Source organism: Rana temporaria, chromosome 10 (assembly GCF_905171775.1).
Source record: "Rana temporaria chromosome 10, aRanTem1.1, whole genome shotgun sequence".
Classification (NCBI taxonomy): domain Eukaryota; kingdom Metazoa; phylum Chordata; class Amphibia; order Anura; family Ranidae; genus Rana; species Rana temporaria.
Window position 1 is genome coordinate 1,105,696 of NC_053498.1, and position 17,745 is coordinate 1,123,440.

At 53.2% G+C, this 17,745-nt stretch overlaps 1 protein-coding gene across 1 annotated transcript in view; it reads right to left on the bottom strand.

Moving 5' to 3' along the window:
• The window catches only part of USP48 (ubiquitin specific peptidase 48), a 46,469-nt gene that overhangs the window by 13,491 nt on the left and 15,233 nt on the right, over window positions 1-17,745 (bottom strand). The window contains exons 10-13 of the mRNA XM_040327016.1: window positions 15,761-15,886; window positions 14,785-14,934; window positions 3,337-3,537; window positions 1,692-1,806 (exon numbers count right to left, since the gene is read on the bottom strand). Coding sequence (XP_040182950.1) covers window positions 1,692-1,806; window positions 3,337-3,537; window positions 14,785-14,934; window positions 15,761-15,886 — 592 coding nt within the window. The remainder of the gene's footprint in view (window positions 1-1,691; window positions 1,807-3,336; window positions 3,538-14,784; window positions 14,935-15,760; window positions 15,887-17,745) is intronic.

The following is a 17,745-nucleotide window of genomic DNA, read 5'->3' on the forward strand; positions in this document are numbered from 1 at the left end:
GGCAATCCAGAGACGAGTGGCGCTTGTCCCAACGCGACAGAATTTCTCTGTAACACTCGAGTGTGGAATTGAGCATACGGAACCGCCTCGAAGGAGGCCACCATCAGATCCAGAACTCGCATGCATTTAGTTTCTGTAGTTTCTCCGTGGGAAGAAAAACTCTCGCCTCCAAGGAATCCAAGACCAACCCCAGGTATTCCAGGCGCTGAGACGGTACCAACACCGACTTCTGAACATTAAGCAGCCAACCGAATTCCCGAAGGGTCTGGCAAGTGATAGACACATCCTCTTCTAACTCTGAGCTTGAAGAAGCTCTCAGGAGGTGGTTGTCCAGGTATCCTACAATAGCGATCCCTTGTACTCCGAGGAAACTACTTTGCAAACCCACCGGTCGGAAAGAAGAGACATCTACCAAGCCGCAAATTCGCGAAGCCGGCCACCCACCCGAGAGACGGGCGGGGGCAGACCTTCATACGGAAGCAGGTTTTTCCGCAGGCTTGTTGGGCTTGCGGAACCAATGGGCGCTTCTGCCCTCCAGCGGGCGCCCTGAGAACGTTTACCTGCAGCAGCTCGCGGACAAAAAAAAACGAATGGGGGCCGTAAAAGCGGGCCCCTGCCTACGGCAAGGCTTCTTACCCTTACCAGATTGTGGGAGCAGAGTGCTCTTACCTCCCGTGGCATCTTTTATAATGTCATCTAGAGAAGCCCCAAAAAGCCTTTCACCCTTAAAGGGCAAGTCCACCAAGGCCTTCTTAGAAGACTGGTCCGCAGACCAACACTTCAGCCAGACAGAGCGGCGTAACAGTACCACGTAGGCGGAGGCCCTGGAGAGCAAGGGAAGCGTATCCAGGGCTGACTCACAGACAAATTTTAGGCCCTGCACCAACTGGTCGGCCAGCGCCACACAGTCCGGAGGGGCCTGATGCTCCTCCAACTCCTAAAGCAACAACTTTGCCCGTTCTGTCAAGTAAGTGACAGACACTAGAGCCCCCCGGCCAAGACCGGTCTCACCGCCGACCCCACAGCCTCAGCTCTCCTATCTGCGGGGACATAGAGCCCGGTCATATGTGTGCCCTGGAGCGTATAGCTCACCGGCCACCCCTGGAGAAATGGGGCATGTCGTGGACGGCCCAGCGCGTAGCTAAAAGGCCGGCACAAGCTTGATGGCCTAACTGGGGGGACTACAAGGATCGAGGATCCAGCCTGTCACCCAGTCGGCAGTTGATTGAAGATCTCAGGATCCAAAAATGCAGAAAAAGCAAAAAAGAAAAGCAAGAAAACTGCAAAAAAATCCCCAGGCCACATGGGCCCAGAGGAGCCATGTCATTCTCCTTTGCTAGGCAGAAAAAAAACTATGGCTGCAGAGCAGAAAGGGGGATGTACCCGGGGGAACCACCTCCTGGGAGGTACTGTACTGTGTGGAGTGTAACACTTAACATGCTGTTTTTCTGCCTAGTCAATCTCCTAGAAGAAGGATAATACCCCAAGGTCAAGATACTGCTGTGTCCGTCCATGAACAGAAGAGAAAAAGACCTAGCATTATTTTTCACAAGCGCTGCAATATAAGCCCTACCACGAAAATAAGCCCTAGTTTAAAATGCTTGTAAAATACTATAATTTTCTCTATTACAGGAGTATAAAATGCACAATATTTGGCACAATTTTATTTTCGGGGGTCACACGGTAGTTACCTGTTTACCGTGACCTTCACCAAGTTTGCGATGGTTTTGTGATCCTCATTTAACTGATTCTTCAGACGCAAGACTCGGCATCGTTCCACCACACATTCCTCACACAGAGAATCCGCTGCAAGGACATGAGAGGGACACCGTGATCAGCGGGAGGACAACCTCTCACCACCTTCTGATCAATGTACACACTGTAATATTATACTTATATAATTCACTTCTATGCAGCTAGATTCTCCCCATTTATGGAGATTATAATAGAGAGCTGTGTATACAGTGCCTGGAAAAAGTAATCATACCCCTCTATATACAGTGCCTGGAAAAAGTAATCATACCCCTCTATATACAGTGCCTGGAAAAAGTAATCATACCCCTCTATATACAGTGCCTGGAAAAAGTAATCATACCCCTCTATATACAGTGCCTGGAAAAAGTAATCATACCCCTCTATATACAGTGCCTGGAAAAAGTAATCATACCCCTCTATATACAGTGCCTGGAAAAAGTATTCATACCCCTTGAAATTTCCCACATCTTGTCATGTTACAACCAAACACGTAAATGTATTTTATTGGGATTTTATGTGAGAGACAAAAAGTGTCACATAATTGTGAGGTGGAAGGAAAATTATAAATGATACAAATAAATATGTGAAAAGTGTGGGGGGGGGGGGGGCATTTGTATTCAGCCCCCTTTACTCTGATAACTAAAATCTAGAGGAACCAATTGCCTTCAGAAGTCACCTAATTAGTAAATAGAGTCCACCTGTGTGTCATGTAATCTCAGTATAAATACAGCTGTTCTGTGAATCCCTCAGAGGTTTGTTAGAGAACCTTAGTGAACAAACAGCATCATGAAGGACAAGGAACACACCAGACAGGTCAGGGATAAAGTTGTGGAGAAGTATAAAGCCGGGTTAAGTTATATAAAAAAATCTCCCAAGCTTTGAAGATCTCACGGAGCTTCTGTTCAATCCACCATCAGAAAATGGAAAGAGTATGGCACAACTGCAGACCTACCAAGACATGGCCGTCCCCCTAAACTGACCGGGCCGGGCAAGGAGAGCATTCATCAGAGAAGCAGCCAAGAGGTCCATGGTAACTCTGGAGGAGCTGCAGAGATCCACAGCTCAAGGGGAAGAATCTGTCCACAGGACAACTATTAGTGGTCTCTCCACAAATCTGTCCCTCTCTAGATGTGCAAAGCTGGTAGAGACACCCCCGAAAAGACTTGTAGAGAAAGGGGAGGGGTTCTACAAAGTATTGACTCCGGGGGGCGCCATACAAATGCCCCTCCCCCCACACACTTTTCACATATTTATTTGTATCATTTTCCTTCCACTTCACAATTATGTGCCACTTTGTGTCTCTCACATAAAATCCCAATAAAATACATTTATGTTTTTGGTTTTCTACAGCTGGGCCCATTGCAGCTTCATAGGATACCAAGGACAGCTCCAGGTCTCCTTCTGGGCTCACTGGTTCCCAATCACCTGATTGTTATGATAACGTCTGATTGACCATCACGGTGATCAGTCACCACTACCAGAACAAGGCATGATGGGAAACACAACTCCTATATACAACAAAAGGCTCCCTGTGCTTCTAGGAGACATAGAAGCGAGACGCAGGGTTTCCGAGGCGCTCACCTTTCAGCCGCGGCCCTCCGCCGTATCTCTGATAAAAGATTTCGGCTGAGAACTCTGAGATTCTCTTCATGTGGGAGATCTTGTCGGGGTGCAGCTTGTTGTGGGCACACTGGTATTTGGAGTTGTCGATGGGTTTGGCCGGTGTGGACTCATCCAGCCATTTCTGAAGCCATTCCAGAGGAACAAACTCGTATTTCTCATCTGCAGCAAGACAAAGCACAAAGGACGGGACATGTAGTAATGACCCCAGGAGGAGGGAGGACAATAATAATCATCCCAACACACCACCCAATCATCATCTGCTAGAGAAGCTGGGGAGGACCTTCCCTCAAAGTGGTCCTCGTCATCATCTTCATTTATTTTCCATCAACACTATAATCTGCCACATTCACCTTTATTCATAGGAAGATCAGCAGGGCAGGAGGCAAAGGGACCCCCGAGGAAAGGGACAGAGGGTGGGAGGCAAAAAAGGGATCCTGAGCAAGGACAGGAGGGCAGGAAGGTGAATGGATTCCGAAGAAGGTGAAGGATTCTCAGGAAGGACAGAGGGCGGGAAGGTGAAGGGATTTCGAGGAAGGACAGAAGGCAGGAAGGTGAAGGGATTTCGAGGAAGGACAGAAGGCGGGAAGGTAAAGGGATTCTGAGGAAGGACAGAGGGCGGGAAGGTGAAGGGATTCTGAGGAAGGACAGAGGGCGGGAAGGTGACGGGATTCTCAGGAAGGACAGAGGGCGGGAAGGTGAAGGGATTCTCAGGAAGGACAGAGGGCGGGAAGGTGAAGGGATTCTGAGGAAGGACAGAGGGCGGGAAGGTGAAGGATTCTGAAGAAGGACAGAGGGCGGGAAGGTGAAGGGATTCTGAAGAAGGACAGAGGGCGGGAAGGTGAAGGGATTCTGAGGAAGGACAGAGGGCGGGAAGGTGAAGGGATTCTGAGGAAGGACAGAGGGCGGGAAGGTGAAGGATTCTGAGGAAGGACAGAGGGCGGGAAGGTGAAGGATTCTCAGGACAGAGGGCGGGAAGGTGAAGGATTCTGAGGAAGGACAGAGGGCGGGAAGGTGAAGGATTCTCAGGACAGAGGGCGGGAAGGTGAAGGATTCTGAGGAAGGACAGAGGGCGGGAAGGTGAAGGATTCTGAGGAAGGACAAAGGGCGGGAAGGTAAAGGATTCTCAGGACAGAGGGCGGGAAGGTGAAGGGATTCTGAGGATGGACAGAGGGCGGGAAGGTGAAGGGATTCTGAGGAAGGACAGAGGGCGGGAAGGTGAAGGATTCTCAGGACAGAGGGCGGGAAGGTGAAGGGATTCTAAGGAAGGACAGAGGGCGGGAAGGTGAAGGGATTCTGAGGAAGGACAGAGGGCGGGAAGGTGAAGGGATTCTCAGGAAGGACAGAGGGCGGGAAGGTGAAGGGATTCTCAGGAAGGACAGCGGGCGGGAAGGTGAAGGGATTCTCAGGAAGGACAGAGGGCGGGAAGGTGACGGGATTCTCAGGAAGGACAGAGGGCGGGAAGGTGAAGGGATTCTCAGGAAGGACAGCGGGCGGGAAGGTGAAGGGATTCTCAGGAAGGACAGCGGGCGGGAAGGTGAAGGGATTCTCAGGAAGGACAGAGGGCGGGAAGGTGACGGGATTCTCAGGAAGGACAGAGGGCGGGAAGGTGACGGGATTCTCAGGAAGGACAGAGGGCGGGAAGGTGACGGGATTCTGAGGAAGGACAGAGGGCGGGAAGGTGAAGGGATTCTGAGGAAGGACAGAGGGCGGGAAGGTGAAGGGATTCTGAGGAAGGACAGAGGGCGGGAAGGTGAAGGGATTCTCAGGAAGGACAGAGGGCGGGAAGGTGAAGGGATTCTGAGGAAGGACAGAGGGCGGGAAGGTGAAGGGATTCTGAGGAAGGACAGAGGGCGGGAAGGTGAAGGATTCTCAGGAAGGACAGAGGGCGGGAAGGTGAAGGGATTCTGAGGAAGGACAGAGGGCGGGAAGGTGAAGGGATTCTGAGGAAGGACAGAGGGCGGGAAGGTGAAGGATTCTCAGGAAGGACAGAGGGCGGGAAGGTGAAGGGATTCTGAGGAAGGACAGAGGGCGGGAAGGTGAAGGATTCTCAGGAAGGACAGAGGGCGGGAAGGTGAAGGGATTCTGAGGAAGGACAGAGGGCGGGAAGGTGAAGGGATTCTGAGGAAGGACAGAGGGCGGGAAGGTGAAGGATTCTCAGGAAGGACAGAGGGCGGGAAGGTGAAGGGATTCTGAGGAAGGACAGAGGGCGGGAAGGTAAAGGATTCTCAGGACAGAGGGCGGGAAGGTGAAGGGATTCTAAGGAAGGACAGAGGGCGGGAAGGTGAAGGGATTCTGAGGAAGGACAGAGGGCGGGAAGGTGAAGGATTCTCAGGAAGGACAGAGGGCGGGAAGGTGAAGGGATTCTCAGGAAGGACGGAGGGCGGGAAGATGAAGGGATTCTGAAGAAGGACAGAGGGCGGGAAGGTGAAGGGATTCTGAGGAAGGACAGAGGGCGGGAAGGTGAAGGGATTCTGAGGAAGGACAGAGGGCAGGAAGGTGAAGGGATTCTCAGGAAGGACGGAGGGCGGGAAGGTGAAGGGATTCTCAGGAAGGACAGAGGGCGGGAAGGTGAAGGGATTCTGAGGAAGGACAGAGGGCAGGAACGTGAAGGATTCTGAGGAAGGACAGAGGGCAGGAAGGTGAAGGATTCTGAGGAAGGACAGAGGGCAGGAAGGTGAAGGATTCTGAGGAAGGACAGAGGGCAGGAAGGTGAAGGATTCTGAGGAAGGACAGAGGGCGGGAAGGTGAAGGGATACTGAGGAAGGACAGAGGGCGGGAAGGTGAAGGATTCTCAGGACAGAGGGCGGGAAGGTGAAGGATTCTGAGGAAGGACAGAGGGCGGGAAGGTGAAGGATTCTGAGGAAGGACAGAGGGCGGGAAGGTGAAGGGATTCTGAGGAAGGACAGAGGGCGGGAAGGCAAAGGGATTCTGAGGAAGGACAGAGGGCGGGAAGGTGAAGGGATTCTCAGGAAGGACAGAGGGCGGGAAGGTGAAGGGATTCTGAGGAAGGACAGAGGGCGGGAAGGTGAAGGGATTCTCAGGAAGGACAGAGGGCGGGAAGGTAAAGGATTCTCAGGACAGAGGGCGGGAAGGTGAAGGGATTGTCAGGAAGGACAGAGGGCGGGAAGGTGAAGGATTCTGAGGAAGGACAGAGGGCGAGACACACTTAATCATCTCTACATTTATGATTGTGAGATCCATTACAATTTTTTTTATTGTACAATAACTTATTAAAGGGAAACCCCGGGAAGCAATACTTTTCACTGAGTGCCCCACCCACCGAACATGCAGGAAAAGATGTAAATTGTGAAGCATTTAAAAAAAAGGATTTTTGTACTCACCGTAAAATCCATTTCTCTGAGTTCATAGACGGACACAGCATCCTTTGACCTTCGGGTTATGTTCTTCCTACCAGGAGATTTTAGGCAGAATTTCCACAGCACTCAAGGTGTTAAAACTTTCCCTCATGCCGCTCCTCCCAGGGGGCGTGGCTCCCCCAGGCATAACCCACACCCTGCTCCAGCAGCTTCAGTTCGTAACAAGCAGTACAAACCAAGGAGGGGTGGGTGCTGTGTCCGTCTATGAACTCAGAGAAATGGATTTTACGGTGAGTACAAAAATCCTTTTTTCTCTTTCGTTCATAGACGGACACAGCATCCTTTGACCTTCGGGACGTCCCCAAGCAGTGTCAAAAAACGAGGGGTGGGAAAAATAACACAGCAAACAACAGGTTACACCCCAAACAAAACCGGAGTTACTCAACGGAGGAACTCCAACCTTAAACTGCCGCCTGTAACACCCTGCGGCCGAATGAGGCATCAGAAGATGCACTCACATCCACCTTATAAAACTTTGAGAAAGTGTGGACCGACGACCAGGTCGCAGCCTTACACACCTGTAACACAGAGGCTTGGTGTCGGAAAGCCCAGGAGGCTCCAATCGCCCTGGTCGAATGCGCCGTGACCCGAAAGGGAGGCGCCCGCCCCTTCAGGGCGTAGGCCTGAAGCACAACCTGTCGGATCCACCTGGAAATGGTGGCCGACGAGACTGCCAGGCCCTTACTGGGACCGGACACAGACACGAACAGCGAGTCCGACTTCCGGAACGGAGCTGTCGCCGACAAGTAAACTCGAAGGGCCCGAACCACATCTAGAGAATGTAAAACGGCTTCCTTCGGGTTCTTCGGCTGAGGACATAATGATGGAACAACAATGTCCTCGTTAATGTGAAAGGCCGAAACGACCTTCGGAAGAAAAGAAGGTCGCGGGCGCAGCACCGCCTTATCCTGATGGATGACCAAGTAGGGGGCCTTGCAAGACAAGGCCGCCAGTTCAGACACTCGTCTGATAGAGGTAATAGCTACCAGAAAGACCACCTTCTGCGACAAAGTCAGCAAGGGGATCTCCCGAATGTCCTCAAAGGGGGCACGCTGAAGCGCCGAGAGGACCAAGTTCAAGTCCCAAGAAGGTAGCGGAGGGCGCACCGGGGGGGCCACATGCCGGACCCCCTGCACAAACGTGCGAACCAAAGAGTGCGCTGCCACGGGACGCTGAAAATAAACAGCCAGAGCAGAAATCTGACTCTTGATCGTGCTCAAGGCAAGAGCCTGGTCCACTCCCCGCTGTAGGAACAGCAGGATCCGGGACACCACGTAAGTACGGGGGTGCCACTTCATCTCCTCACACATAGAGATGTATGCTTTCCATGTACGATGATAAATTTTTCGAGAAGTGGACTTCCGTGCACGCATCATGGTAGAGATTACCGGGCCCGACAGGCCCCGGTCCTTCAGTACCTGGTTCTCAACAGCCACGCCGTTAAAGCCAGTGACCGTAAAGCAGGATGGAAGATCGGGCCCTGAGACAGGAGATCTTCCCTCAGAGGGAGGCGCCAGGGGGCGTCTGCCACCAGACGTACCAGGTCCGCGTACCAAGAGCGACGCGGCCAATCTGGGGCGATCAGGATCGTTGGAATCCCTTCGGCTTCCACCCTGCGCAGCAGGCGGGGTAGGAGCCTTAGAGGAGGGAAGGCGTAAATCAGGTGATATTGACCCCAGGGAGCCACTAACGCGTCTGACGCGTCTGCCCAGGGGTCCCTTGACCTGGCCACAAACCGTGGTACCTTCCGATTGAGACGGGACGCCAGAAGGTCCACGTCTGGAGTGCCCCATTTTTGGCACAGGATCTGAAAAACCTCCGGGTGGAGAGACCACTCCCCTTGATCCAGAGTCGTGCGACTTAGGAAGTCGGCTTGCCAATTCAGAACTCCCGGAATGTATACCGCTGACAGGGCCGGAACGGACCTTTCGGCCCACCGAAGTATGTGAGCGACCTCCGTCGCCGCGGCCGAGCTCCTTGTGCCGCCCTGATGATTGACGTACGCCACGGCCGTGGCGTTGTCGGACTGGATCCTGACAGGACGGCCCTGCAGCTCCAGGGACCACCTGACAAGGCACAGCTTGATCGCTCGGAGCTCCAGGATATTGATCGGCAGGCGGGACTCCTCCTGAGTCCAGCGCCCCTGGGCTGACTGGGTGCCCCAGACGCCCCCCCAGCCGAAGAGGCTGGCATCCGTCGTGACCACTGTCCAGCGGCACGGAAGAAAAGACTTCCCGGACCGAAGCACCGGAGACGTCAGCCACCATGCCAGGGAAGACTTGGCCAGATGGCTCAACCGAATCTGGCGATCCAGAGAAGATGGGACCCTGTCCCATCGTGACAGAATCTCCTTCTGTAGTACCCTGGTGTGGAATTGGGCATACGGAACCGCCTCGAAGGAGGCCACCATCAGACCCAGAACCCGCATGCAGAAGCGAAGAGACGACCACTTCTGGGTCGACAACTGTCTCACTGCAGATTGCAGGGTCCGCAGTTTTTCCGATGGGAGGAACACTTTTGCCTCCCCCGAATCCAAAACCAGCCCCAGGTGTTCCAGCCTCTGGGACGGAACCAACACTGATTTTTTGAGATTCAGAAGCCAGCCGAACTCCTGCAGAGTCCGACACGTGATGGACACGTCCTCCTCTAACTCTGAGCTTGAAGAAGCTCTCAGGAGAAGGTCGTCCAGGTATCCCACGATAGCGATCCCTCGCTGCCTTAGCAAGGCCAGGATCGGGGCGAGCACCTTGGTGAACACCCGTGGTGCCGACGCCAGCCCGAACGGGAGGGCCACGAATTGATAGTGGTCCTCCCCGATCGCAAAACGCAGATATCTTTGGTGGCTTGTGCAAACGGGGACATGCAGGTATGCGTCCATGATGTCCAAGGACGCCATGAAGTCCCCCTGGTGGAGGGCCGCTATGATAGAACGGACCGACTCCATCCTGAATCGCTGCACCTTGACAAAGGAGTTGAGGGCCTTTAGGTCCAGGACAGGGCGAACCCCTCCCTTCTTGGGAACCACGAACAGATTGGAGTAGAACCCCCGAAACCGTTCCAGCGAGGGAACCGGCACAACCACCCCTCTGTCCAGAAGATCCTGGACAGCCCCGGATAGGGCTAGCCGCCGATCCTGAGGAAGCTGGAGGTTGGATGGAAAAAATCTGTTTGGGGGACAAGAGAGGAACTCTATCTTGTACCCCGAGGCGACCACCTCGCAAACCCAACGGTCGGTCAGAAGAGAGTTCCACCGATCCGCGAAGTCGTGAAGCCGTCCCCCCACCCGAGACCCGGGCGGGGGCAGACCTTCATGCGGAAGCAGGCTTGTCCGCAGGCTTGTTTGGTTTGTTAAACCAGGGGCGCTTACGCCCGGCAGCAGGGGCTTTTGCCCCTTGCGGACCTTTTCCAGCCGCGCTGGGCGCACGAAAAAACCGCTTAGGGGTAGTAAAAGTAGGACCTTGCTTGCGGCGAGGTTCCTTACCCTTCCCCGACTGAGGGAGCAAGTTGCTCTTACCTCCAGTGGCATCCTTAATGATGTCATCCAGGGATGCCCCAAAGAGCCGTCCGCCCTTAAAGGGCAAATCCACCAAGGCCTTTTTTGAGGACTGGTCAGCCGACCAGCACTTCAGCCATATAAGGCGGCGCAGAACCACTGCGTAGACAGAAGCCCTGGAAAGCAAAGGAATCGAATCCATAGCCGCCTCACAGAGAAACTTCTGACCCTGAATCAACTGCTCAGCCAGGTCCCTAGAGGACTCGGAAGCACCCTGGACCTCCAGATCCTGCAGCAGGAGCTTCGCCCTTTCAGTTAGCGTCTGAGCAACCAGGGCGCCGGCCAGAGCCGGCCTTACCGCCGAACCCACCACCGAGAACAGGGAGCGGGCCACGGCCTCCACTCTCCTATCAGCGGGGTCCTTGAAAGCAGGAGCCCCCTCCACAGGCAACGTAGTAGCCTTACTCAGTCTGGACACAGGAGGGTCCACCGACGGAGGAGTGACCCACTTTTTTAAAAAGTCCTCCTCCAGGGGGTAACGGGTAGCAAAGCTTTTAGGAACAGTAAAAGCCTTTTGCGGTGTATCCCATTCCTTATACAACAAATTGTCCAAATAAGGAACACAGGGGAATACCTTAGCGGTACGCGGTGGTTTGCGGAATCCAAAAGGGACTGACACCGCTGGTGTCTCCGCCACATCCTCTAAATGAAGAGTCTCACGTACCGCAGTAATAAGAGCTCCAACAAATTCCTTGTCAGCAGACTCCGCAGCAGAGTCATCCTCGCTGTCCATGTGGGTTAAGCCCGCATCCTCTGACATGACAGAACCAGAAGCAGCAACAGCGTTATCAGATTCTGCGTCAGAGATATCCCCAGAAACAGCCTCCGGGGGGGGGCGCTTTTTACCCCCCAACCGAGCACTGGCAGCTTCAAACCTGGTGAGAAAAGACTCCAGGACAGCCGACACCGATTCAACAGATGTGGCAGGGGGAGGGGCGCTAAGGGTTAATTCCGGCATTGTGAGGAATGAGGGGCCTGATTCAGGCTCCATATTGCAGCTGCCGTGTCACCCCCACTGCCAATGGCAGGAAAAAAGTCCCCCACAGGTCACCTCCCGGCCGCTAGAGCACAGTCTGGGGCCCCCTGAGACTCACCACCCCCCTGGTACAGCGCGGTCTGTGAAGGACAAGTGTGTGCTGAGGAGAAGCTGCAGCGCTGCGTCTGTCCCCTCAGATGATTCGCGGTCTTTTTTCCCCGCCGAAACGGCCACTAGAGGCCGAACTAGTGCTGAAAACGGCGCCGGCCACAAGAAAATGGCCGCCGAATAATACAAGCGCGGCTCCGGCAAAATGGCCGCCGTTGCGCAGTTTTAAAAAGACAGTGTACCCAAAAATGACAGTACACCAAAACAGCACACAGCACACACAAAAATGCCCAGAATGTCCACCACAGTCCCCTGCAGTGACACAGAACAGCCCCAGCCATACCCGAGTGAAAAAAAAAAAAAAAAATATATAAAAAATATGAGCCCCAGGGAAAAAACCCCCTGCACAGCCGTCACCCAAAGGGGGAAGGAGGGAGAGGAATAAGGGAGAGAGGAAAGCAGGGGAAAACCCTCAGTCGACCTCCCAAGGGAAAACATTCCAGCCAGACCACTTACCTGAGTAAGGGGCCACTACTTACCTGTCCTGCGACTACCTGGCTGGAGGTATCCCAGACAGAACCAACGTCCGCGAACGGCATGGCTGTCGGCCAGACACACTGTGACAAAGCCATAGAGACCGGTCATATGTGTGCCCTAGAACCGAAGTTCCCCGGCCGCCCCTGGAGCAACGGGGCCCGTCGTGGACGTCCCAAAGCTGAGCTGAGGGCCGGCACACGCTCGAAGGCCGAACCTGGGGGGACTACAAGGGTCGAGGACCCAGCCTGTCACCCAGTCGGCTGTTGATAGAAGAATCGCAGGATTCAAAATAAAAATAAAATAAAAAAGCGAGAAAAAACTCGCAAAATGCAAAAAAATTTGCAAGAAAAAACTCCAGAGTCCAGGACTCCAGAGAGAGCCTGACTCTCCTGACGGTTAGGCAGAAACAAACTGAAGCTGAAGCTGCTGGAGCAGGGTGTGGGTTATGCCTGGGGGAGCCACGCCCCCTGGGAGGAGCGGCATGAGGGAAAGTTTTAACACCTTGAGTGCTGTGGAAATTCTGCCTAAAATCTCCTGGTAGGAAGAACATAACCCGAAGGTCAAAGGATGCTGTGTCCGTCTATGAACGAAAGAGAAATCATATTTTTAGACAAAGATACATAAAAAAGGAGCCTTAATGATTTTACAAAGACACATTTCTTCTTTAAGCAGCAGCGATAATGTTATTCAGGAACCCTTTACCCACCATAGTCCTGCTTATTTAGCACCTTGTGAGTCCATAAACATGGGTGGGGGTTTGGGTGGGTGCCAAAATTATATTCTCTGTATGCGAGGACTGGTAACACCGTTGCTAAGGTAATGGGTGGATTTTACATCCAATAGGGAGTCTAATAGATAATAGAATAGGATTCTAATCTGGACTTCTCCTGAGGAAGTTGGGTGCTGCCTCTCCTGTAGGAGAGGCAGCACCCAACTTCCTCAGGAGAAGTCCAGATTAGAATGGTGGTGAAGGATTCAGGATTTCCAGGGTGCCAAATACACAGGACTAGGGGGCATGTGTGTCATCTACAGGCAATGTTACAAGTCTAGCCAGGACAATAATAAGAACTGAAATGCGTAATGTCCCTGGAGAAAATGCTGCTTCATTCACCGACCAGTACAAGGCGAGGCGTTCTGACTTCCCTTCCAGCATGCTTATTTCAGGTCAGTGACTTCCACCCTTACATCATTCTAGAACAGGGGTTCGCCGGTTGGAGACCCCTGTTCTAGAAGGATCTCCGCAACTGCAAACCCACACTGGTGGCCTTAGCACTTCGATCATGTGATTTATGCTTCAGAAAAGGATTGGCCAATCAAAACTCTGATCCCCGCCCTTCAGCAGAGATCACATGACCAAGAGCCTAGGCCTTCAGAGATGTGTGAGCAGTACTGAAGGGAGCCTGGAGGAGCAGCAGCATTATTATTATTATTATTTCAGCTTATTAGTCTTTAATCAAAAGAAATGTTATTTTAAAAGCAGACCTACCACTAAAAATTTACAGATTGCACATAAATACATTTCATACAAATTATGGTCTCTTTTCTAGTCACATGACTGCCATGGCAAAGGTCACATGGTCTGACCCCACAGCTCTCTCGGAATTCGGACCCCGTTTATGTTAATCCAATGCAGAACATTGTACACATGTGGCAGGTAGTTAAAAGAACCCAAGACAGCAGCCACAGAACCGGCGCCTTCCGACAGGCGGCCACGGGACCGGCGCCTTCCGACAGGCGGCCACGGGACCGGCGCCTTCCGACAGGCGGCCACGGGACCGGCGCCTTCCGACAGGCGGCCACGGGACCGGCGCCTTCCGACAGGCGGCCACGGGACCGGCGCCTTCCGACAGGCGGCCACGGGACCGGCGCCTTCCGACAGGCGGCCACGGGACCGGCGCCTTCCGACAGGCGGCCACGGGACCGGCGCCTTCCGACAGGCGGCCACGGGACCGGCGCCTTCCGACAGGCGGCCACGGGACCGGCGCCTTCCGACAGGCGGCCACGGGACCGGCGCCTTCCGACAGGCGGCCACGGGACCGGCGCCTTCCGACAGGCGGCCACGGGACCGGCGCCTTCCGACAGGCGGCCACGGGACCGGCGCCTTCCGACAGGCGGCCACGGGACCGGCGCCTTCCGACAGGCGGCCACGGGACCGGCGCCTTCCGACAGGCGGCCACGGGACCGGCGCCTTCCGACCGGCGGCCACGGGACCGGCGCCTTCCGACCGGCGGCCACGGGACCGGCGCCTTCCGACCGGCGGCCACAGAACTGGCGCCTTCCGACAGGCGGCCACGGGACCAACGCCTTCCGGCAGCAGCCACGGGACCAACGCCTTCCGACAGCAGCCACGGGACCGACGCCTTTCAGACAGGCGGCCACGGGACCGACGCCTTCCGGCAGGCGGCCACGGGACAGACGCCTTCCGACAGGCGGCCACGGGACAGACGCCTTCCGACAGGCGGCCACGGGACCGACAGCGATCATGTGATTGAGCACCACAGCAATATGGTCTTCCTATTGTCGGCTTTCCCTTCTGAATATACCAATAATGAAAACATTCTCATCTCCAGCAACCCCTCATTGCCGGCTCCCGCCAGAGGTGTGACATAAGTCACAATCATGTGATCACCGATTGGCTGTCACAGGGAACACAAGCCCATACTACTGGCTCTGGAGTGTCAGTGCTGGAGGTGGCGGACTGAGCACGCTCCCAGTGTCAGCACAGAATAAAGCTCACCTCTGGTCTAGCACACGCATGCGTAGAGCCGGCAGGAAGGGGTTACCACAACCTTCATTATACAGAAGAGAACAATATGGACATTGAATGAATATGTGAGATAAAAGATCTTACAGACCAGCTCCAGCTGATAACCTCTGGTACAGCTCCTTCACCTCTTCGTGTTTGGCCTTCCCTTTGTCCACGCTTTGTTTACGCATTTCAGACATCTCCACGCACCACTCCTCAAACTTACAGTTATCCAGCTCCACCAGTTTCTGGAGGAAACCTGCAAAACACACCAGCAGAGGGCGCTAGTACATAAACATGGGGGGCACCCAGGAAGGTCACACTCAGGGCCACCATTTGAAGTCATGGGGCCCGATACAGCCCACAGGACAGGGACCGCCCACCCCAGAACCTCCCTATACACTTTAACTTCATTATATATAATAGGTCTCAAAACAGCCTGACAGGACGTGCCCCGCCTCCCCCGGACCCTCCTCATATACTTTACTTCATTGTGTTCTCCTCTTTTTTTTAAAGTGTATTTTGTGCGTGTACTCGAGAGAGGAGCCGGACTGCAGGAGTTGGGAGTAGGCAGGCCTCCCCCAGAGGCAATCTGCCACCTTTCTCCATGCCCCGGGTGGCAATGGCGGGTGTGTGAGGGGGTCCTCCCACACAGCCCGCCCTACCTGCTCCGCTTTGAAGCCCAACGGGGCAGAGGGACTCCCTATAAGGGAGTGAGAGGATCTAGCCCGCTCAACCAGCCCTGTTAGTCCTTCGCCTCTCTTTTTAGAGACCGCGTGGTCAAAGTGCGTGCATGTTAACCCAATTTCGAGTGCGTATAAGTGTGGTGGTTTTTGTGGGAGGGGGGTGGGCGTACTAAGCGCAGGCTTACCTCGCATAGCACACCCACCGGGAGCCGGGCTGAGACCACCAAACTCAATTCACATGTAGCCGAGACCGGGATCCGAACCCCTAGCTGCAGAGGTGAATGGCTTGTCAGCGCAGTGCCAATCGCGTTGAGCCACCGCAGCTCCTCGTTGTCGTGTTCTCCTAAACCTTACAGAAATTCTGATAAATGGATGGTGAAGGAATGACGTCACAATTACCTGGAACCTCAAACTCCACCTCCGGTTTCTCCTCCGTCTTCAGCCTGTACACCAACATGTAGGCGTTCCGGGAGCAGTGATAGCCTCTCGCACACTTGGGTTTGCGGGCGATGGCCTTAGAAGGTTCTGGTGAGGAAAAGGAGGAGAGAAATGCAGAGGAGACGACATCAGTAGATTATGGAATACAGGAAACGTGACTTCATATCTATACACCGATCACTACACCAATCACCATCACTCCACCAATCATCATCACTATACCAATCACCATCACTACACCAATCACCACACCAATCACCATCACTACACCAATCACCATCACTCCACCAATCATCATCACTATACCAATCACTATACCAATCACCATCACTACACCAATCACCATCACTACACCAATCACCATCACTACACCAATCACCATCACTATACCAATCACCATCACTACACCAATCACCACACCAATCACCATCACTACACCAATCACCATCACTACACCAATCACCATCACTAAACCAATCACCATCACTACACCAATCACCATCACTACACCAATCACCATCACTATACCAATCACCATCACTACACCAATCACCACACCAATCACCATCACTACACCAATCACCATCACTACACCAATCACCATCACTACACCAATCACCATCACTAAACCAATCACCATCACTAAACCAATCACCATCACTACACCAATCACCATCACCAATCACCATCACTACACCAATCACCACACCAATCACCATCACTACACCAATCACCATCACTACACCAATTACCATCACTACACCAATCACCATCACTCCACCAATCACCAATCACTACACCAATCACCATCACTCCACCAATCACCATCACTCCACCAATCACCATCCCTCCACCAATCACCATCACTCCACCAATCACCATCACTACACCAATCACCATCACTACACCAATCACCATCACCAATCACCATCACTACACCAATCACCATCACTACACCAATCACCATCACTACACCAATTACCATCACTACACCAATCACCATCACTACACCAATCACCATCACCAATCACCATCACTACACCAATCACCATCACTACACCAATCACCATCACTACACCAATCACCATCACTACACCAATCACCAATTTTACATGACCACCTAACCTAATATAGAGGAGGTCCCCGTTTTCACCCACCCCCCCACCCCCCCATGGACTTCACTAGACCTCTGAAGGTACTCACTCTCTGGTATGTGGCACCAAGCTGTCACTAACCCAGGAACATCCACATTATTACTAACAATTATAACCACTTCCATACCAGGTACTTTCCCCCCTTCCTGCCCAGGACAATTTTCAGCGCTTTTGCACTTTGAATGACAATTGCGCGGTCAGGCTACATTGTACCCAAAACAGAATTTTTATAATTTTTTTCCCACAAATAGAGCTTTCTTTTGGTGGTATTTGATCACCTCTGCGGGTTTTTATTTTTTTGTGCTATAAAACAAAAAAAAGGAGCGACAGTTTAAAGAAAAAAACGGATGGGCACCGATAGGCAGCAATGATGAGGAGCTATTGACAAGCATTACTGATAGGGCATTATTGTGGGCACCGACAGGCTTTTATTGGGGAGACAAATAGCAAGTGTTGGGCAGTGAAATGTGATCAGCACAGACCGCCCCTACAGGGAGAGCCGCCGATCAGCTCTCCCAGTCAGCGTGAACCGAGGAAAGCCGTTTACCAACACTTCCTGGTTCACGCTGATCGCGTGGTAAGAAGCCTCTGTCAGAAGCTTCATACCACGATCGGAGTTGCTGTGAGGCTTGAGGCGATTACGTTCGCATTTGTTTGCGCTATATAAGTTTCTCACTCCCTCTGTGTGTGGGGTGCGCGCCGGCTGTGATATCCTGATCACATCATATGATGTCCAGTCAGGATATCCCAACCACTTTGGGAATTGTGAAGCTACTCCGATCATTTTTTGGA